Source organism: Pseudophryne corroboree, chromosome 3 (genome assembly GCF_028390025.1).
Source record: "Pseudophryne corroboree isolate aPseCor3 chromosome 3, aPseCor3.hap2, whole genome shotgun sequence".
In the NCBI taxonomy this organism is placed as follows: Eukaryota; Metazoa; Chordata; class Amphibia; order Anura; family Myobatrachidae; genus Pseudophryne; species Pseudophryne corroboree.
Genome location: NC_086446.1, coordinates 36,158,306 through 36,181,433, shown reverse-complemented (window position 1 = coordinate 36,181,433; position 23,128 = coordinate 36,158,306). Strand labels below are relative to the sequence as shown.

The 23,128-nt window shown below is 49.4% G+C and overlaps 2 protein-coding genes across 7 annotated transcripts in view; one reads left to right on the top strand and one right to left on the bottom strand.

Annotated features, from left to right (window-relative positions):
* Positions 1 to 10,525, bottom strand: part of LOC135054625 (oocyte zinc finger protein XlCOF6-like) — a 61,305-nt gene extending 50,780 nt beyond the window's left edge. Inside the window, exons 1-3 of one of the 2 annotated variants that reach the window (XM_063957828.1) lie at positions 10,390 to 10,525; positions 9,803 to 9,911; positions 8,920 to 9,017 (exon numbers count right to left, since the gene is read on the bottom strand). In XM_063957828.1, the coding sequence (XP_063813898.1) occupies positions 8,920 to 9,017; positions 9,803 to 9,911; positions 10,390 to 10,491 (309 nt within the window). In that variant the 5' untranslated portion in view covers positions 10,492 to 10,525. Of the gene's footprint in view, positions 1 to 8,919; positions 9,018 to 9,802; positions 9,912 to 10,389 lie in introns of those variants that run through there. The other variant, XM_063957829.1, reaches the window with a different exon arrangement.
* Positions 10,526 to 11,536: 1,011 nt separating this feature from the next.
* LOC135054628 (zinc finger protein ZFP2-like) overlaps positions 11,537 to 23,128 on the top strand; it is a 57,507-nt gene continuing 45,915 nt past the window's right edge. For 2 of the 5 annotated variants that reach the window (XM_063957833.1, XM_063957832.1), the window contains exons 1-4: positions 11,537 to 11,635; positions 15,057 to 15,174; positions 15,252 to 15,349; positions 16,527 to 16,638. In XM_063957833.1, the coding sequence (XP_063813903.1) occupies positions 11,552 to 11,635; positions 15,057 to 15,174; positions 15,252 to 15,349; positions 16,527 to 16,638 (412 nt within the window). In that variant the 5' untranslated portion in view covers positions 11,537 to 11,551. Of the gene's footprint in view, positions 11,650 to 15,056; positions 15,175 to 15,251; positions 15,350 to 16,526; positions 16,639 to 23,128 lie in introns of all 5 variants that reach the window. The other 3 variants (XM_063957834.1, XM_063957835.1, XM_063957837.1) reach the window with 3 other exon arrangements.

Sequence of the window (23,128 nt, the reverse complement as noted above, 5' to 3'; positions counted from 1 at the left end):
TCCGAATGGAAAATCAGATAAGGGCTTTTACAGAATAAAGCCGCCAATTCTGACACGCGCCTGGCCGAGGCCAGGACCAATAGCATGACCACTTTCCATGTGAGATATTTAAAATCCACGGATTTAAGTGGTTCAAACCAATGTGACTTTAGGAACCCCAAAACTACATTGAGATCCCAAGGTGCCACTGGAGGCACAAAAGGAGGCTGTATATGCAGTACCCCTTTTACAAACGTCTGAACTTCAGGGACTGAAGCTAGTTCTTTTTGGAAGAAAATTGACAGGGCCGAATTTTGAACCTTAATGGACCCAATTTCAGGCCCATAGACACTCCTGTTTTCAGGAAATGTAGGAATCGACCCAGTTGAAATTCCTCCGTCGGGGCCTTACTGGCCTCGCACCACGCAACATATTTTCGCTAAATGCGGTGATAATGTTTTGCGGTTACATCCTTCCTGGCTTTGATCAGGGTAGGGATGACTTCATCCGGAATGCCTTTTTCCTTCAGGATCCGGCGTTCAACCGCCATGCCGTCAAACGCAGCCGCGGTAAGTCTTGGAACAGACAGGGTCCTTGCTGGAGCAGGTCCCTTCTTAGAGGTAGAGGCCACGGATCCTCCGTGAGCATCTCTTGAAGTTCCGGGTACCAAGTCCTTCTTGGCCAATCCGGAGCCACGAGTATAGTTCTTACTCCTCTTCGTCTTATAATTCTCAGTACCTTGGGTATGAGAGGCAGAGGAGGGAATACATACACTGACTGGTACACATACGGCGTTACCAGAGCGTCCACAGCTATTGCCTGAGGGTCCCTTGACCTGGCGCAATACCTGTCCAGTTTTTTGTTGAGGCGGGACGCCATCATGTCCACCTTTGGTTTTTCCCAACGGTTTACAATCATGTGGAAGACTTCTGGATGAAGTCCCCACTCTCCCGGGTGGAGGTCGTGCCTGCTGAGGAAGTCTGCTTCCCAGTTGTCCACTCCCGGAATGAACACTGCTGACAGTGCTATCACATGATTTTCCGCCCAGCGAAGAATCCTTGCAGCTTCTGCCATTGCCCTCCTGCTTCTTGTGCCGCCCTGTCTGTTTACGTGGGCGACTGCCGTGATGTTGTCCGACTGGATCAACACCGGCTGACCTTGAAGCAGAGGTCTTACTAAGCTTAGAGCATTGTAAATGGCCCTTAGCTCCAGGATATTTGTGTGAAGTGATGTCTCCAGGCTTGACCATAAGCCCTGGAAATTCCTTCCCTGTGTGACTGCTCCCCAGCCTCGCAGGCTGGCATCCGTGGTCACCAGGACCCAGTCCTGAATGCCGAAACTGCGGCCCTCTAGAAGATGAGCACTCTGCAACCACCACAGGAGAGACACCCTTGTCCTTGGTGACAGGGTTATCCGCTGATGCATCTGAAGATGCGACCCGGACCATTTGTCCAGCAGGTCCCACTGGAAAGTTCTTGCGTGGAAACTGCCGTGATGCACTGAGACCTGGCTCGGTTTTAGGAGGTTCCTGACTAGCTCGGATAACTCCCTGGCTTTCTTCTCCGGGAGAAACACCTTTTTCTGGACTGTGTCCAGGATCATCCCTAAGAACAGAAGACGAGTCGTCGGAATCAGCTGCGATTTTGGAATATTGAGAATCCAACCATGCTGCCGCAACACTACCTGAGATAGTGCTACTCCGACCTCCAACTGTTCCCTGGATCTTGCCCTTATCAGGAGATCGTCCAAGTAAGGGATAACTAAAACTCCCTTCCTTCGAAGGAGTATCATCATTTCGGCCATTACCTTGGTAAAGACCCGGGGTGCCGTGGACAATCCAAACGGCAGCGTCTGAAACTGATAGTGACAGTTCTGTACCACAAACCTGAGGTACCCTTGGTGAGAAGGGTAAATTGGGACATGAAGGTAAGCATCCTTGATGTCCAGAGACACCATATAGTCCCCTTCTTCCAGGTTCGCAATCACCGCTCTGAGTGACTCCATCTTGAACTTGAACCTCTGTATGTAGGTGTTCAAAGATTTTAGATTTAAAATCGGTCTCACCGAGCCGTCCGGCTTCGGTACCACGAATAGTGTGGAATAATACCCCTTTCCCTGTTGCAGGAGGGGTACCTTGATTATCACCTGCTGGGAATACAGCTTGTGAATGGCATCCAATACTGCCTCCCTGTCGGAGGGAGACGTCGGTAAAGCAGACTTTAGGAAACGGCGAGGGGGAGACGTCTCGAATTCCAATTTGTACCCCTGAGATATCACCTGAAGGATCCAGGGGTCTACTTGCGAGTGAGCCCACTGCGCGCTGAAATTCTTGAGACAGGCCCCCACCGTGCCTGAGTCCGCTTGTAAAGCCCCAGCGTCATGCTGAGGGCTTGGCAGCAGCGGGAGAGGGCTTCTGTTCCTGGGAACTAGCTGTTTGCTGCAGCCTTTTTCCTCTCCCTCTGCCACGGGGCAGAAAAGAGGAACCTTTTGTCCGCTTGCCCTTATGGGAACGAAAGGACTGCGCCTGATAATACGGCGTCTTCTTATGTTGAGAGGCGACCTGGGGTAAAAACGTGGATTTCCCAGCTGTTGCCGTGGCCACCAGGTCAGAAAGACCGATCCCAAATAACTCCTCCCCTTTATAAGGCAATACTTCCATATGCCGTTTGGAATCCGCATCACCTGACCACTGTCGCGTCCATAACCCTCTTCTGGCAGAAATGGACAGCGCACTTACTCTTGATGCCAGTCGGCAAATATCCCGCTGTGCATCACGCATAAATAGAAATGCATCTTTTAAATGCTCTATAGTCAGTAATATACTGTCCCTATCTAGGGTATCAATATTTTCAGTCAGGGAATCCGACCATGCCAACCCAGCACTGCATATCCAGGCTGAGGCAATTGCTGGTCGCAGTATAACACCAGTATGTGTGTAAATACATTTGAGGATACCCTCCTGCTTTCTATCAGCAGGATCCTTAAGGGCGGCCGTCTCAGGAGAGGGTAGAGCCACCTGTTTTGACAAGCGTGTGAGCGCTTTATCCACCCTAGGGGGTGTTTCCCAACGCACCCTAACCTCTGGCGGGAAAGGATATAATGCCAATATTTTTTTTAGAAATTATCAGTTTTTTTATCGGGGGAAACCCACGCTTCATCACACACTTCATTTAATTCCTCAGATTCAGGAAAAACTACAGGTAGTTTTTTCTCACCGAACAAAATACCCTTTTTAGTGGTACTTGTATTATCAGAAATGTGTAAAACATTTTTCATTGCCTCAATCATGTAACGTGTGGCCCTACTGGAAGTCACGTTTGTCTCTTCACCGTCGACACTGGAGTCAGTATCCGTGTCGACGTCTGTATCTGCCATCCGAGGTAACGGGCGCTTTAGAGCCCCTGACGGCCTATGAGACGTCTGGACAGGCACAAGCTGAGTAGCCGACTGTCTCATGTCATCAACTGTCTTTTGTAAAGAGCTGACACTGTCACGTAATTCTTCCAACAGTTCATCCACTCAGGTGTCGACCCCCCAGGGGGAGACATCACTATTACAGGCAATTGCTCCGCCTCCACATCATTTTCCTCCTCATACATGTCGACACAAACGTACCGACACACAGCACACACACAGGGAATTCTCTGATAGAGGACAGGACCCCACTAGCCCTTTGGGGAGACAGAGGGAGAGTTTGCCAGCACACACCAGAGCGCTATATATATACAGGGATAACCTTATACAAGTGTTTTTCCCCTTATAGCTGCTGTATTGTTAATACTGCACCTAATTAGTGCCCCCCTCTCTTTTTTAACCCCTTTCTGTAGTGTAGTAACTGCAGGGGAGAGCCAGGGAGCTTCCCTCCAACGGAGCTGTGAGGGAAAATGGCGCCAGTGTGCTGAGGAGATAGGCTCCGCCCCTTTTTCGCGGACTTTTCTCCTGCTTTTTTATGAATTCTGGCAGGGGTTAAAATTCATCCATATAGCCCTGGGGGCTATATGTGATGTATTTTCGCCAGCCAAGGTGTTTTTATTGCTGCTCAGGGCGCCCCCCCCTAGCGCCCTGCACCCTTAGTGACCGAAGTGTGAAGTGTGCTGAGGAGCAATGGCGCACAGCTGCAGTGCTGTGCGCTACCTTGGTGAAGACAGGATGTCTTCTGCCGCCGATTTTCCGGACCTCTTCTTGCTTCTGGCTCTGTAAGGGGGCCGGCGGCGCGGCTCTGGGACCGGACTCCATGGCTGGGCCTGTGTTCGATCCCTCTGGAGCTAATGGTGTCCAGTAGCCTAAGAAGCCCAATCCACTCTGCACGCAGGTGAGTTCGCTTCTTCTCCCCTTAGTCCCTCGATGCAGTGAGCCTGTTGCCAGCAGGTCTCACTGAAAATAAAAAACCTAAAACTAAACTTTTCACTAAGCAGCTCAGGAGAGCCACCTAGTGTGCACCCTTCTCGTTCGGGCACAAAAATCTAACTGAGGCTTGGAGGAGGGTCATAGGGGGAGGAGCCAGTGCACACCAGGTAGTCCTAAAGCTTTACTTTTGTGCCCAGTCTCCTGCGGAGCCGCTATTCCCCATGGTCCTTACGGAGTTCCCAGCATCCACTAGGACGTCAGAGAAATAGAGTGAAGGGTTTCCATACAAAACTTGGAGACCCTCACAAACTTGTTTAAAGATTTGAGGTTGAGAATGGGACGGGAGGAACCATTCAGTTTGGGGACTAGGAACAGCGTTGAATAGTACCCCCTGCCCCTCTGTGTCCAGGAGGGATTGTACCACTAAACGGAGAGTTGTTGCCTTCACCTGATCCAAAGGGATGTCCATCAAGCAACAGCGAGGAGGGGGACGTGTCTTGAAGGATATAATGTATCCGTGAGTGACTACTTCCCGTACCCAAGCGTCTGAAGTGGTCTTCAACCATACCTGGGTAAACTGTAGAAGAAGTCGGCCTCCCACCCTGGGATCCCCCAGGGGAAGGCCCGCCCTGTCATGCTGCAGGCTTGTCTGATTTGGAAACAGGCTGACGGGCAGCCCGGGCATGTATAAGTTTGGGCTTGGTGGTTTTGGAAGTGCAAGACTGTTTCGGGTACGCATGACCCTCTGCTTTACCTGGAGGGTGAAAGGAACGAAAGGAAGTACTCTTAGAGGTCGGGGATGAAGGAGGAGTACTAGGCAGACATGCAGTCTTAGCAGATGCTAAGTCAGCGACAATCTTGTTGAGATCCTCACCAAAAAGGATGTTCCCTTTAAACGGGAGCACCTCCAGGGTTTTCTAAGAGTCCAAGTCCACAGACCAGGACCGCCACCAGAGAATTCAGCGAGCCAGAATGGATGCCGTAGCAGCCTTGGCCGCCAGAATACCAGCATCTGAAGCTGCCTCTTTAATGTAATGAGTGGCTGTGACAATATATGAAAGACATTGTCTAGCATTTTCAGGAAAATTGGATGGCAACTCAGCCTCCATCTCCTGAGCCCACGCTTTAATAGCTTCTGCGACCCAAGTAGCCGCAATGGTGGGCCTACGCACAGCTCCTGCAAGTGTATAGATAGCCTTTAAGCAACCCTCCACACGCTTATCCGTCGGTTCCTTGAGAGAAGTGGCGGTAGTGACAGGCAGAGCAGATGACTCCACCAGCCGAGCGATTTGCGAGTCCACCGGCGGTGGCGTCTCCCAATTTTTACTCAACTCTGCCACTAGGGAATAGCGAGCTTGGACCTTCTTGTGAGGGGTGAATTTCTTAGATGTAGCAGCAGGCTCTGGATCATCATCAATTTGAAGAATGAGCCTGATAGCTTCTAAGAGATCAGGAACATCCACCTGCGAAACAGATTCCCCATCAGAAATGTCAGGATCAGTGTCTGTGGGGTCCGTATACACGCCATCTTCATCGGAAGAGGTATCCGTAACATGCGTGGATTGAGAGAAAGTAACAGCCCGCTTAGAGGACCTCTTAGTCTTAGGCGGGCGAGGGCTAGGAGTCCGTTTATCCAAAGAGTGATTCAATTGCTGTAACTGAGTGGACAGGACATCTGCCTATGGCGGATTTATCGCAGGGACCATATACGGCTGATAAGGCATAGGAGGTCCCATAGGGGGCGCAAGTCTAGTTACCAGCGTAGTCAGTAAATTAGAGAAGGCAGACCAAGGAGGGGCCTGATGTGTCTCCGTTGTTAATGAACTGCCTGGGGGGTAGAGAACACCCAAAACCTGAACCCTCTGCAGCCATGTTATCCTCCAATGCATCCGAGACGTCACCACCGCGTATGGTGGGATCAGCTCCAGAACCATCGCCCCCTGTAGCTGACATGATATGAAAGCGTAAACCCCGGGTGACACAGTACAATATCAGCAGATAAAATACCTAACACAACCCCCCCCCCCCCCCCCCCCGTGTAGTTTGACAGCACAAACAGAGGATTTCTGAGGTATATTGTGACTGAAAAACAAAGAAAAATACAAAACACGTATATCATGTGAAATACCTATATCAACTAATAATTCTGACACACTTAGCCCCCTCAGGGTACAGAATATAGGGACAGCAGTAGGAGATACACAGAGTAGAAATCACGCAGCAGCTATATGCACACACACACAGTCACATGTTCAATGCAGAAATTATGACAAACAATAAAACTGCACTGGACTAGCAATACTAAGTAACTGGACTACTAAGTAAGGCTATTTATATAAACAGATATATCAATGCACAGTAAAAACTGGATGAATATCACAGGGTACTTGTACTAAATAACCCTGAAGTATGCACTTGTTCTTAACTAACACTGTCTTAACGACATGTAGAATACTTAAGTGTCCTGTAGAAGCACAGCGCTGATGATGCAGGCGGCTTTACAGAGGAGGCATCGCCCAGCAGTCCCAGAATCAGCTCAGCTGTGTGTAATGGCGCCCAAACGCTGACAGGGAGTGAGTGAGACACAGATATGCAGCTCCAGGGCGGGAACATGTACTCTAAATGGTGCCCAGGGGCTGGGGGAGGGGCTACAGGTCAGAGCCTTATTCCCTTGCTGGACTTCACCACCGGGTACAGCGGGCCTAAATAAAATGGATTATAGCCTAATCCGACCTGCACCGTTGCCCTGGTGGTCTAGTGGGGTCCCTGTGCCAACACAGTGTCCACGCCAGCACGCGCGGCCCACCTCCTAATTGCCAGATTACGATTTCCAGCGGGTCCAGCCTGGGGGGCCCTCTTATCTCCTCCCTGGATGCGGCAACGCAATCCCGGAAAGCTGCGGTGAGTGTGTGTGTGTGTGCCTGACCTGTAGAACCGGAGCCTCCGCTGTAAGTACCCGGCAACCAGGGACGCGGGAGTATACAGCGCCACCGGGGGAGGTGATGGACCTGCAGCAGGAGATATCAGAATAACATCTAGCACTGAGAGTACCTCTGCTGCAGCCCTTGAAGTCTTCTATCTTCTTTAAAATAGCTCTTCTTAGGGCTGCTTCCAGCAGCCCTCCCTGTTAGCTGCCTGCACTGCAGGCACCAACTTACAAATTGAGCTCCTGTGCACGGAGGCGGGGTTATAGAGGAGACGGCGCTGAGCATCTTGGGAACAGTCAAAGCTTTTAGCCTGTTGGTGCCTGGGATCAAGATCCTACTCTACACCCCAATGTTATTCCCTGTGGAATACAGTGTACCCAGCTGCAGAAATCCACTTGGCCCATCTAGTCTGCCCCTTTTTTATCCTTTAGGTAATCTCAACCCTTTTTGAACCTTAATTCTTTGTAAGGATATTCATATGTCTATCCCAAGCATGATTAAATTGCTCTACTGTAATTTTTTCTTAAATTTCCCCTGAGCCTGCCTCCCTCCAGTCTCATTGCATGTCCTCTAGTTCTAATACTTCTCTTCCTTTGAAGAATGTTTCCCTCCTGAACTTTGTTAAAACCTTTGGTATATGTGAAAGTTTCTATCATGTCCCCCCTTTCCCTTCTCTGCTCCAAACTATACATGTTAAGATATTTTAGCCTTTCTGGGTAAGTTTTGTGATGTAGGCCATGCACCATTTTAGTTGCCCTTCTTTGTACACTCGCTCATGTATTTATATCCTTTTGAAGATATGGCCTCCAGAACGGAATACAGTATTCTAGATGAGGCCGTACCAATGACCTATACAGTGGCATTATTACTTCTTTCTTTCTGCTGCTGATTCCTCTCCCAATGCAGCCAAGCATCTGACTTGCCTTCCTCATTGCTTTGTTGCATTGCTTTCCTGCCTTTAAGTCACTCCACCACTGTTGTGATAAAGACCAGGTGGAGAAGACCCGGAATTCACAACTGTGCGGCCAGTATATTACAGAAAATAGTTATTCATTGATGTTGCTGCCAATACACCAGTCTCTTATCTGAACGCTGTGGATTATAGTGTGGTGATATTACTATACAGGTATAAGGGTAATGTACATAAGCCATTTGTATACCACAAGAAACGTTTTCATCACTGCTGCCAAACGGAACGTCTTTTTCTTTTTATTTGGTCTATCACAGTATGGCTATATACAGGATATACACTGTATCTGCATAAATCTTTGCTCCAGTCATGCCAGACTGTCCCTCTTGGCTTATTTGCTGAACATGCATCTTAGGCACAACGCAATGTGACTAGGATGTATGAGGAGACTGTGCTAATTAATGATTATATCTGTGTACGACCGAGTCTCTGAATCTGTACACAATGTGATTCTGTTCTGCTCCGTATACAGACTCAGGCACTAGTCACTAGGGTCTCACGGGATCTGGCGCGCCAAGATGGGCTGTTTGGTGTGACCGTAGCAATGATATAGGGGGACCCATCTGTAACTAGATAATATTGTATTCCACATAATCACGTCTTACGTAGTATATATTTTAAGAGTATATTATTCGCTTTATCTGAATCTGGCGGCTGCGCTGTGGTGTTTTCTTGTACCGCCTAAACCCCACCTACCTGATGCTCCTGTGGGATCCTGTGACTCTCCTCTGTACAATCCTGGGAATACAGAGGACGGGGACATCTCTCTGGGGTATCTCTGTTACTGGGCCCACCTGTAGGAGACACACAGTGACGGAGTACAGTGTATATATGTGATTATCAGCGCAACCCCTCATGCCCTTATATGTCAGGCAGGGAAAAGGGATGCGGGGCTGGGGTGGACTAGAGGCACTTGTTACAGAAACAGGTTCTCTCTGTATAACGCACTTACAATAATATTCCATGTGCCCTATGCCAATAAGACGAGCACCTTTATACAGCACGTTAGGTCTCACCATTCAACTGAGGGTTGCAGCAGCCAGGTCCTGTGTGTCTCATGCAGGTACCATTCACACTGTTCCTGACTGCAAATAATTCATCTTCTGGATCTGCTGCTTTCCTACAGCCGGCGTTACTGAGGATCCCGGCCACGCTCTCCGTGTGTGTGGTCTCTAGTGATACGCGGCTTCATTCAGAGTCCGTCTGATACAGACTCACAAAATGTAACGCAAATCCATTTGCATCTTTGCGCTGATTCAGACTCAGTCACGTGTAGAGATTCAGGTGCGGCTCCCTCCCTGCTTATACCTGGGGTGAGCTGAGACCGGATTCCGCATAGAGACGTGGTCTCAGCAAGTATTCCCAGCAACCTACAAGTAGCAGTACCCATGGGAAACACATAACAGGTCATAGCTGCTGCGCCCACACCCCTGTCCTTCTGACACGCCTGCACATCCACACTGCATCCTCACTGTACGTCTGCTACACCTGCGTGCCCACTTCCCACGACTGAAAGACCTAGAAATAGAAACACGTTGGTGCCCTGAAGGTAGGAAGGTTTTCATTTGTAGGTGCTCACCTGTGCTGATATCTATAGGGATTTCCTCCTCCTTACACCGCTGATCACCTCTCACATACGTCTCTTCTTCTTTTATATCTTCTACCTTCATATCTGTCATGTCCTCACCCTATATAACCAACAGAAAAATAATAATCCTAGAGTAATGTCTGATTTCATTTTTTTTAGATGAACCAACAGAATATTAGAGTATAGGACACACACAGCTTCTCTACATCTCATATAGTGACAGTCACTGCTATATTAGTAAGGGTAGATGCTAGATTCAAGTGGCCTAAGGGACCTTTTACGTCAGGGGGAGGAGGCACGACACAAGGGGGAGGAGCTAGGCCAGTGGGATAGTTCCTCTACTATCCATGCCACCAACTATTACCTATAGTAATCAGGTGGCGAGCAAAGCGGAGCGGAGCAAGCCACCGCGCCGAAGTGTGGCGAGCGAAGCGAGCCCGCGAGTGGACTTTTCGGGTAGCCTGTTCGGCCGTAGCTCCTCCCCCTGGTGATATCTCCTCCCCTAGTGACGTCAGAAGGTTCCTTCTCCCACTCAGATTTAGTAACAACCTATTAGTGAGACCCTAAATCCCACCTACCTGATCCTCCTGTGGGATCCTGTGATTCTCCTCTGTACAATCCTGGGAATACAGAGGACGGGGACATCTCTCTGGGGTATCTCTGTTACGGGGATCATACATCCTTACACCCTATATGTACTATGTGTAGGGTGACTATAATCAGATATTAGTTACTCTGGAATACTCAGGTGATGCTGCTCTGATATTAAAGACATACAATCAGCGTGACGCACTATATACAATAGTCTCTCAGTCTATATAAGTTTATTTCGCTGAACAGAACGATGGTCACAGGAAGGTCAGTATCAGAAACAATAAAGGCTGCGTGTTATATTCAACAGGATGTCCCTATACAGAGTACAACGTCCTGCGTAACCCCATACTGTGATACTGCAGTACATCTTCTACGCATGGGGTACTCAACATACGGCCAGCCAGCTGCTGGGGAACTGCACATCCCAGCATGACCTGCAACAGAATTAGCCAATAGATGTGTAATATAATAATAATAATTACAGGGCACCTCAGGCCACTCCCCTTGTATAACAATATCAAGACACCACAGACCGCTCCCCTGTATAATAATAACAGGATACCTCAGGCCACCCCCACTGTATAATAACAGGACACCACATACTGCTTCCCCTGTAGAATAATAACGGGACACCACAGGCTGCTCCCCCTGTATAATAATAACAGGACACTACAGGCTGCTCCCCCTGTATAATAATAACAGGACACTACAGGCTGCTCCCCTGTATAATAACAGGACACTACAGGCTGCTCCCCCTGTATAATAATAACAGGACACCACAGGCTGCTCCCCCTGTAGAATACTAACAGGACACCACAGGCTGCTCCCCTGTATTATAATAAGAGGACATTACAGGCTGCTCCCCCTGTATATTAATAACAGGACACCACAGGCTGCTCCCCTGTATAATAATAACAGGACACTGCAGGCTGCTTCCCCTGTATAATAATAATAACAACAACAACAGGACAACACAGGCTGCTCCCCCCGTATAATAATAACAGGACACCACAGGCTGCTCCATCTGTATAACATGACACCATTACCTGCGTCAATCTCTCTCTGCCTCCTACACACGGGATGGCCGGAAGTTGGCTGTGCATCAGAGAGGGCGGGAAGATTAGATGGAACGCACGTACCGCAAGCATGTGGAACGCACAACCCGGAAGTTTGGTGGAACTCCCCGGAAGTAGGCTGTGTATCGTCCTGGGACTCCGTGTGAGACAGGCGGTGAGTAGCAGGGGGTGAGTGTCTCCTCAGATGTATAATAAGAGGTGAGAGAGGAAGGAGTGAGGGGGGATATGAGGCTGTGACCCCCACACTGTATATTTCCCGTTCCCACCCAGCCCCTCACTGTGTATGATGGGAGAGGTATTGCTGCAGTGCAGTCACATCACTCCTAGTAATCATCCTAATAGCTAAATAATAACTAATAATAATGTCACAAATACGTCACTGGGCTGAGACTGCGTCATAGTGGCCTATGGGATGGGTCACAGAGACCTCACTGTATCTCCATCAATAATATAGGGCTGGAGAGGTGAGGTGTCCTGGGGGAGAGGTTCCATCCCTTGTGATTGTGGTCTGTGAGGTGTAAGTCCGGTGATGTCAGACACATTTGTATTTAGCCTGCAATATTACATGATGATGATAGATGATATTACAGTCTGGCCCATTGTATCATAGTATCAGTGCCCCAGCATTCTCCAGCAGCTCACCAACAAGATCATTCAGCTGCTGACTGGAGAGGTGACTGCTGGGAATGGGTCATTATACAGTAACACCATGGGACGTGTCTGGGTGATGACTGGAGAGGTGACTGCTGGGAATGGGACATTATACAGTAACACCGGGGGATGTGTCTGGGTGATGACTGGAGAGGTGACTACTGGGAATGGGACATTATACAGTAACACCGGGGGATGTGTATGGGTGATGACTGGAGAGGTGACTGCTGGGAATGGGACATTATACAGTAACACCAGGGGACGTGTCTGGGTGATGACTGGAGAGGTGACTGCTGGGAATGGGTCATTATACAGTAACACCATGGGACGTGTCTGGGTGATGACTGGAGAGGTGACTACTGGGAATGGGACATTATACAGTAACACCGGGGGATGTGTATGGGTGATGACTGCAGAGGTGACTGCTGGGAATGGGACATTATACAGTAACACCAGGGGACGTGTCTGGGTGATGACTGGAGAGGTGACTGCTGGGAATGGGTCATTATACAGTAACACCATGGGACGTGTCTGGGTGATGACTGGAGAGGTGACTGCTGGGAATGGGACATTATACAGTAACACCGGGGGATGTGTCTGGGTGATGACTGGAGAGGTGACTACTGGGAATGGGACATTATACAGTAACACCGGGGGATGTGTATGGGTGATGACTGGAGAGGTGACTGCTGGGAATGGGACATTATACAGTAACACCAGGGGACGTGTCTGGGTGATGACTGGAGATGTGACTGCTGGGAATGGGACATTATACAGTAACACCAGGGGATGTGTCTGGGTGATGACTGGAGAGGTGACTGCTGGGAATGGGGCATTATACAGTAACACCAGGGGACGTGTCTGGGTGATGACTGGAGAGGTGACTGCTGGGAATGGGACATTATACAGTAACACCAGGGGATGTGTCTGGCTGCTGACTGGAGAGGTGACTGCTGGGAATGGGATATTATACACAGTGGCGGTTCTTGCCCGGGGCGCCGCCTTCCGGAGGGCGCCGCACCAGGGCAAGAACCGCCACTGTGCCCCCCGCAGTGCCCTGCTGTGCCCCCCGCTTTGAAGGGAACCAGACGCGTAGCGTCTAGTTTCCCTTCATTGAAAGGACCTTAGTTGTGCGGTGCGCGATGACGTCATCGCGCACCACACAGCATAGTGGCACAGACACTAGGGGTCATAATTGACCTCTAGTGTCTATGCTGTTCTATGGGAGAGACGTAATAACGTCTCTCCCATAGATCGAAGAGAGGAGAGCAGAAGAGCGGCGCCGGCGGCGGAGGGGGTCTGGATCAGGAACGGGGATGGTAAGTATACTTTTTATTTATTTATTTTCTTACAGCGCGTTGACCACGCCCCCAATTGAAGCCACGCCCCACATATTTTGCCCGGGGCGCCACAAACCTTAGAACCGGCCCTGATTATACAGTAACACCAGGTGACGGGTCTGGGTGATGACTGGAGAGGTGACTGCTGGGAATGGGACATTATACAGTAACACCAGGGGACGTGTCTGGGTGATGACTGGAGAGGTGACTGCTGGGAATGGGACATTATACAGTATCACTAGGGGATGTGTCTGGGTGATGGCTGGAAAGGTGACTGCTGGGAATGGGACACATTATACAGTAACACCAGGGGACGTGTCTGGGTGATGACTGGAGAGGTGACTGCTGGGAATGGGACATTATACAATAACACCAGGGTATGTGTCTGGGTGATGACTGGAGAGGTGACTGCCGGGAATGGGACATTATACAGTAACACCAGGGGACGTGTCTGGGTGATGACTGGAGAGGTGACTGCTGGGAATGGGACATTATACAGTAACACCAGGGGACGTGTCTGGGTGATGACTGGAGAGGTGACTGCTGGGAATGGGACATTATACAGTATCACTAGGGGATGTGTCTGGGTGATGGCTGGAAAGGTGACTGCCGGGAATGGGACATTATACAGTAACACCAGGGGACGTGTCTGGGTGATGACTGGAGAGGTGACTGCTGGGAATGGGACATTATACAGTATCACCAGGGGATGTGTCTGGGTGATGACTGGAGAGGTGACTGCTGGGAATGGGACATTATATAGTAGCACCAGGGGATGTGTCTGGGTGATGACTGGAGAGGTGACTGCTGGAAATGGGACATTATACAGTAACACCAGGGGACGTGTCTGGATGATGACTGGAGAGGTGACTGCTGGGAATGGGACATTATACAGTAACACCAGGGGACGTGTCTGGGTGATGACTGGAGAGGTGACTGCTGGGAATGGGACATTATACAGTTACACCAGGGGATGTGTCTGAATGATGACTGGAGAGGTGACTGCTGGGAATGGGACATTATACAGTATCACCAGGGGATGTGTCTGGGTGATGACTGGAGAGGTGACTGCTGGGAATGGGACATTATATAGTAGCACCAGGGGATGTGTCTGGGTGATGACTGGAGAGGTGACTGCTGGAAATGGGACATTATACAGTAACACCAGGGGACGTGTCTGGATGATGACTGGAGAGGTGACTGCTGGGAATGGGACATTATACAGTAACACCAGGGGACGTGTCTGGGTGATGACTGGAGAGGTGACTGCTGGGAATGGGGCATTATACTGTAACACCAGGGGACGTGTCTGGGTGATGACTGTAGAGGTGACTGCTGGGAATGGGGCATTATACAGTAACACCAGGGGACGTGTCTGGGTGATGACTGGAGAGGTGACTGCTGGGAATGGGGCATTATACAGTAACACCAGGGGATGTGTCTGGGTGATGACTGGAGAGGTGACTGCTGGGAATGGGACATTATACAGTAACACCAGGGGACGTGTCTGGGTGATGACTGTATCATTGTGTGTGTCAGGTGCCTATAAGGTGTCAGGATGTCACTGTCTATGTCTCCATGCAGGAGGGGGAGTATATAGAGGAACACAGGGGTGTGTACAAGGACGTGATGATGGAGAATCACCGGCCCCTCACATCACTGGGTAAGAGGAGACGGTCATGTATTGTACAAGGGAGAGCAGGTATGGGGACCCCTATATACACATCATCTGATAATCACATATATACACTGTACTCAGTCACTGTGTGTCTCCTACAGATGGGCCCAGTAACAGAGATACCCCAGAGAGATGTCCCCGTCCTCTGTATTCCCAGGATTGTACAGAGGAGAATCACAGGATCCCACAGGATGATCAGGTAGGTGGGATTTAGGGTCTTACTAAATACCAAAGTCAATATATGATCACTGTGTGTCCTGTGATCCAGTCTGAATCCCTATGCGAAGTGCGCACGCGCACCCCGGGAGCCCAGTGACATGCTAACAGCATCTGTGGGCTGCGATCCCCGCTTCCTGATTGACAGGCAGAGGTGGTCGCGGGACAGGAGGGGGCGTGACAACGGCGTTAGAATGCTGTTGGCTGGGGCGCGGTCCGGACAACGCAGGCGTGTCCGGACTGTTGAGGAGGCGGTCCGCAGCGGCTGCATGATGTCACACAAGCTGCGCTGGCAGGGAGCTACTCGCCAGATGCAAAAGTAACGCCACCGTACGATGCTTTTGCACCCTTGCGGGGTGGGGGGGGGGGGGGGGGGGTCCTGACATGCAGGGCACATTAGCCCTGTGCTGGGCGTCCACCCGCTTGTCAGGGTAAATCGTAGATGTGCTGAATTTAGCACTTCTATGATTAGATCTGAATTACCCCCAAAGTAATAAAAACAGTGATACAGCAGGTCTGGAGTTATAATCCTAAACAACCCTCAATTGTACCATTGTCTTTTTACTATGGCCCTCATTCCGAGTCGTTCGCTCGGTATTTTTCATCGCATCGCAGTGAAAATCCGCTTAGTACGCATGCGCAATATTCGCACTGCGACTGCGCCAAGTAATTTTACAATGACGATAGTATTTTTACTCACGGCTTTTTCATCGCTCCGGCGATCGTAGTGTGATTGACAGGAAATGGGTGTTACTGGGCGGAAACACGGCGTTTTATGGGCGTGTGGATGAAAACGCTACCGTTTCCGGAAAAAACGCAGGAGAGGCCGGAGAAACGGGGGAGTGTCTGAGCGAACGCTGGGTGTGTTTGTGACGTCAAACCAGGAACGACAAGCACTGAACTGATCGCACAGGCAGAGTAAGGTTGAAGTTACTCAGAAACTGCTAAGTAGTTTGTAATCGCAATATTGCGAATACATCGGTCGCAATTTTAAGAAGCTAAGATACACTCCCAGTAGGCGTAGGCTTAGCGTGTGTAACTCTGCTAAATTCGCCTTGCGACCGATCAACTCGGAATGAGGGCCTATATTGGGATTTTTTTTCATTTAAGGAAGTTGGACATTGTTAAAGTGTTGCTTTTTTGCTCTATGGGTTATTTAGGGGGAAGATCTGACTAATATCAAGGTAGAACCTATGGAGGGAAAAGAAGAAACGTATGTGAGGGGTGATCAGCAGTATAAGGAGGAGGAAATCCCTACAGATATCAGCACAGGTGAGTAATAATCACTTATTACAGATTATAGTCACATATTCTCCTTACACAGTCACTGCAGCAATCTCTTATCATACACCCTCCTCTGTCTGTACATACTAATGTGTGAAATATAGCTGCCCAGTGGGCTACTTGAGCAACCTATAGGGATCTGAGGTGTCATATATAAACCCCTTAGGTGCAGCAGTACATTGCCAGAACAACTTCACTTGTGACCAGTTATCTGGCTCCTGTTTCAGCAGCGTCCAAGCTTCCTGATCTCTCCGTGCTCTTCCAGTGCTAATGACTATGAGCTGTCTGTAAGCCTCAGCTTTGTCTCTGCTGAATATTCTCATCAGGGAATATGAATGCAGCAATCTGCAAGCACCAGCATAACATCTATAGCGTGCTATCTCCAAAGAACACCAGTGTCCTAAGCAGCATTCAGCAAGTGCAAGTATCTCACCTGTGGCGTGCTTTCCAGTATACACCAGTGCTGGAGATCCAGTTTAGCCTATACTGCTCAAGGAAGGTCCAATGTCTCAGATTCTCACCTTTATGTACAAATAGTGTAGTGCTTAACATTACTGCCTTACAGCACTGACGTCATGGAATCGGTTCCCACTATGGCCCTAACTGTGTTTAGTTTGTATACTCTCCTCATGTTTGCATATTCCAGAACTCCGGTTTCCTCCCAGAATCCCAAAATATACTGGCAGGCTAAAATTAGCCCTAGTAAGTGCATGTTTATTTCTCATACGTCCTAGAGGATGCTGGGGTCACATCAAGAACCATGGGGTATAGATGGGATCCACAGGAGACATGGGCACTTTAAGACTTTCAAAGGGGTGTGAACTGGCTCCTCCCTCTATGCCCCTCCTCCAGACTCCAATTTAGAATCTGTGCCCAGGCAGACTGGATGCACTCTGAGGAGCTCTACTGAGTTTCTCTGAAAAGACTTTGTTAGGTTTTTTATTTTCAGGGAGTACTGCTGGCAACAGTCTCCCTGCTTCGTGGGACTTAGGGGAGAGAAGTCAGACCTACTTCTGTGAGATTAAAGGGTCTGCTTCTTTGGCTACAGGACACCATTAACTCCTGAGGGTCTGATCGCTAGGTACGCCTAGATGGTCATTCCCAGAGCCGGCCGTCACCCTCCTTGCAGAGTCAGAAGTCAGATGAGTAGAAGAAGATCAGAAGACTTCAGTGACGGCTTTGAGGTACCGCACAGCGGCCGCGCTGTGCGCCATGCTCCCACACTCAGAGGCACTACAGGGTGCAGGGCGCTGGGGAAGGGGCGCCCTGGGCAGCTTTTTAACCTCAAAATAACTGACTGGCAAGAGCGGACATAGTGCCAGGGCACTATCCGGAACCCCACCAGTATAAAAAAAAGTGTAAAAAAGAGCGGGTCTGAAGCGTGCCATTATGGGGGCGGGGCTTAGCCCTCACAGCGCACAGCCCGGCGCTATTTTCTCTACACAGGCTGCAGAGACGCTGGTCTTTCCTCACATTGCTGTACAAGTAATGGTGCAAAACGGGGCGGGGGGGGGGAGGACAGTGCTTTTGGTGCATTGTATGTAATTTAGAAAAGCGCTGCAGGTCTGGGACATTTTCTGTAGTGTATTCAGACCGGGTTTGGGCGCTGGGGTGTGAGCTGGCTATATCTCCCTCTGTGTCTCTCTAACAGGCTTTGCTGTAGGTCTGTCCCCTATAGGCCCAGTGTATCTGCGTGTGGTGGGTGCACGTGTGTCGGGATGTCTGAGGCGGAGTGCTCTTCCCAGGAGGAGACTATGGCCCTCATTCCGAGTTGTTAGCTCGCAAGCTGCTTTTAGCAGCTTTGCACACGCTAAGCCGCCGCCTACTGGGAGTGAATCTTAGCATAGTAGATTTGCGAACGAAAGATTAGCAGATTTGCGAATAGACAGTTCTTAGCAGTTTCTGAGTAGCTCCAGACTTACTCTGCCACTGCGATCAGTTCAGTCAGTTTCGTTCCTGGTTTGACGTCACAAACATACCCAGCGTTCGCCCAGACACTCCCCCGTTTCTCCAGACACTCCCGCGTTTTTCCCAGAAACGTCAGCGTTTTTTCGCACACTCCCATAAAACGGGCAGTTTCCGCCCAGAAACACCCACTTCCTGTCAATCACACTACGATCACCAGATCGAAGAAAAACCCTCATAATGCCGTGAGTAAAATGGCAAACTTAATAGCAAATTTACTTGGCGCAGTCGCACTGCGGACATTGCGCATTAGCGACTAATCGCTCTGTTGCGGAAAAAAAATAACGAGCAATCAACTCGGAATGACCACCTATGTTAGGGACACAAACGGCTGTGGGAGTGACCCTGTCGGCACCGCCGACACCGGATTGGGTGAATGTTTTGAGTGCTTTGAATGCAGATGTGGCTCTGATAAATAAGAGATTGGATAAATCTGAGTCTCAGAACCAGGCTTGGAAGAAATCCGTAGAGGATGTGTTGTTTCAAGTCCAGACCCCGTCAGGGTCACAAAAACGTTAATTTGCCCAGCTGACAGACACGGATACGGACACGGACACTGACTAAAGTGTCAACTATAGTGATGCCAGATTAGATCCAAAACTGGCAAAGAGCATTCAGTACATGATTGTGGCTATAAAAGATGTATTACATATCACTGAGGACCCTGCTGTTCCTGATACTAGGGTCTGTATGTATAAAGGGAAGAAACCTGAGGTAACGTTTCCTCCCTCTCATGAACTGAACACGCTTTGTGAAAAGGTTTGGGAAAGTCCTGACAAAAAGTTTCAGATTCCCAAAAGGATTGTAGTGGCGTATCCGTTTCCCTCTGGGGATAGGAAACAATGGGAGTCACCCCCCATTGTGGACAAAGCTCTGTCACGGCTGTCCAAATAGGTAGCTTTCCCGTCCCCTGACACGGCAGCCCTAAAGGATCCTGCGGATCGTAGGCAGGAAAATACATTAAAATCCATTTATGTCACCACGGGTACGCTACTAAGACCAGCCATTGCATCTGCGTGGGTGAGTAGTGCTATAGAAAAAAGATAACTTGTCATCTGAAATAGATACCCTGGATAGGGATAGCATTCTTTTGACACTAGGTCATATCAGGGACGCTGCAGTCTACCTAAAGGAAGCTGCGAGGGATATTGGCCTCTTGGGATCACGAGCCTATGCCATGGCAGTCTCAACTAGGAGAGCATTGTGGATTCATCAGTGGAATGCTGATGCTGACTCTAAGAAAGTTATGGAGTCTCTACCGTATAAAGGTGGTATGTTGTTTGGCGACGGCCTTGCTGATTTGGTATCTTAGGCTACCGCGGGTAAGTCATCATTTTTACCTTATGTGCCTGCACCACAAAAGAAAGCACACCACTATCAGATGCAGTCCTTTCGGCCCAATAAATACAAAAGGGGCCGATGGTCTTGCTTCCTTGGTACGAGGGGAAAGGGAAAAGGTAAACGATCACCGGCCGTGGCCGGTTCCCAGGAGCAGAAGTCCTCCCCGGCTTCTGCCAAGTCCACCGCATGACGCTGGGACTCCTCTGCGGGAGTCCGCACCGGTGGGGGCACGTCTCAGGCTCTTCAGTCAGTTCTGGGCTCGTTCGGCCCTGGACCCATGGGTTTTAGAAATAGTGTCCCAAGGGTACAAACTGGAGTTTCAAGACGTCCCCCTTCACCGATTTTTCAAATCAGCCTTACCAGCTTCTGTTCCAGACAGGGAGGTGGTATGCGCCGCAATACAAAAATTGTGTCACAATCAAGTCATTGTCTGGGTTCCCCCGTCGCAACAGGGAGAAGGCTTTTATTCGAGCCTGTTCGTGGTCCCGAAGCCAGACGGCTCAGTCGGACCAATCCTGAACCTCAAATTCCTCAATTTCTACCTTTAAAAAAATTCAAATTCAAGATGAAATCTCTCCGGGCAGTGATCTTCAGTCTGGAGGAGAGGGATTTTATGGTGTCGGTAGACATAAAGGATGCCTACTTGCATGTTCCTATTTATTCCCCACATCAGGCTTACCTGAGGTTTGCAGTTCGGGATTGTCATTACCAATTTCAGACGTTGCCGTTTGGTCTGTCCACAGCTCCGAGGGTTTTCACCAAAGTAATGGCTGAAATTATGGTTCTCCTACCAGTGGCGTAAGTTCATCCAAGTCGCCCGGAGGCGAGAAGAATTTGGTGCCCCCCCCACATGCTGACTGTCCATGACACTCCTAGGAAAATTAGTTACATCCCATTTCCCGTTAACCTATAAAGCACTAGCTCATGGGTACCGAGATCATTTTTGTGACCACCAGACAATAAGTATGAGCAGTTTAGTGACTGGTACACAATACTAAGAGCATTTCAGTGATCGCTATACACCAGGCAATACGATAAGCATTATTGTGACCTCCAGACAATATGGAGGGCGTTAGTGTGACCAACAGACAATACGGAGAGCATTTTAGTAACCACTCCATTTACATTGCGTTATTTAACATAATTAAGTAACTGTATTCATATTATTAGCCCAAACTCTTCCCCCCCTCCCTTGCTGTTATGTGCAGCAGGAGCACTTGTTTTCACCAAGGATGAGTGCACTGATTAACCATTACATATTTATATTATGTATTACTGGACAGCACTCCGGAACCACCAACCCAAATGAAACACAGTAGTCACGGTGTGATGGTCAGCGTTTCAGGGATCATGTCCTTTTTATCAAGACCTTACTATATAACAAACAAAACAGAATATATAGACATACTTACCATCCTGTGTGCTCGCTCGTGAAGTACCGCCAAACCTCACACTCAAGGGTCTGATGACGTCATCAGCTCGGACCCGCATCGGACCCCTACTGTGTTTCATTTGGGTTGATGGTTCTGGAGTGCCGTCCAGTGATACACACCAAATATCCAAACCAAACCAATTGGATCATATATATATATATATATATATATATTTTTTTTTTTTTTTTATTTGTTTATTTTTAATTTAGAAGCACTGGATGTGTACCTAATCTGTCATAAACACATTATTACACTATATTGCCTTTTAAATACGTATGTGACTTTGTCATTTCATATTTACGGAGCGATATACGTAGTGTAATAATATAATTATATAATAGGTGTACCTCCAGTGCTACCAAATTAAATACATTTTATATCAATGGAAAGCACATACCCCTTCCCCAGCACCTGCCCCCACTACCACAGCCACATAGGGCATGCACTAACTAGAATGTTGTTGCCGTGCGCTTATCTGTCCTCTGGCTCAAGTCCTGACCGTGACAGCCACACTGCACACCCAGCCCACTCACCGCACACTCTCTGCCCAGCTCCCGGCTACAGGGAAGGACCTCAACGAATGTCACTGCCCGGTTCCCGGCTCCTGTCACGTCACTGCTCCCGGCTGCAGGGACGAACATCGCTAACCGGCTCCCTGCTTATTTGCTCAGGACGCGGCAGGTCACATTACATGTGTCAGGTGACGTCCGCGACCATAGTGAGCAGTGAGACCTGGTCACTGGGGGGGAGCGCCGTGACTATGTGCGCTCTGCTCGGCGGCTCCTTAGTCCTCCAAAACTGCAGGATAGACACGGGCGGTCACAATAGAGGAACAAGGGACAATGAGTAAGTGCCCCCTTCTGGGCTGGGAGCCCGGCGGCAAGAGACTCCTTTGCCTCCGGCAGTTCCGCCCCTGCCTCCTACGCAAACAAGACGTCACGATTATCCCGCACTTGGACGATCTCCTGATAAAGGCAAGATCCAGGGACTAATTGATGCAGAACATTACGTTCTCCCTGACAATTCTGCAGCAACATGGTTGGCTCCTAAACTTGCCAAAATCACAGTTGGTTCCGACGAGACGGCTGTCGTTTTTGGGATTGATTCTGGACACGGAATTACAGAGAGTCTTTCTTCCAGTGGAAAAGGCTCTGGAAATTCAGATCCTGGTCAAACAATTGCTGAAACCAGCAAGTGTATCGATCCATCAATGCACTCGGTTGCTGGGAAAGATGGTGGCGGCCTACAAGGCCATTCAGTTTGGCAGATTCCATGCCAGAGTGTTTCAGTGGGACCTGTTGGACAAGTGGTCCAGGTCCCATCTGCACATGCACCGAAGGATAACCCTGTCTTCCAAGACCAGAATCTCACTCCTCTGGTGGCGCACACCTCTCACCTCCTAGAGGGACGCAGGTGCGGGATCCAGGACTGGATCTTAGTGACCACTGATGCGAGTCTCCGAGGCTGGGGAACAGTCACGCACGGGGATAGCTTCCAGGGAAGATGGTCAAGCCAGGAAATGTCTACATATAAACGCTCTGGAGTTGAGGGCCATTCACAACGGCCTTCTGCAAGCGGAACATCTTTGCAATCGGCCCGTCTTGATTCAGTCGGACAACATAATAGCAGTAGCGTACATAACACTGCCAGGGCGGGAACAAAGAGCAGAGCAGCAATGGCAGAGGCCACAAAGGTGCTCCGTTGGGCGGAAAGGCATACAAGCGCTCTGTCAGCGATCT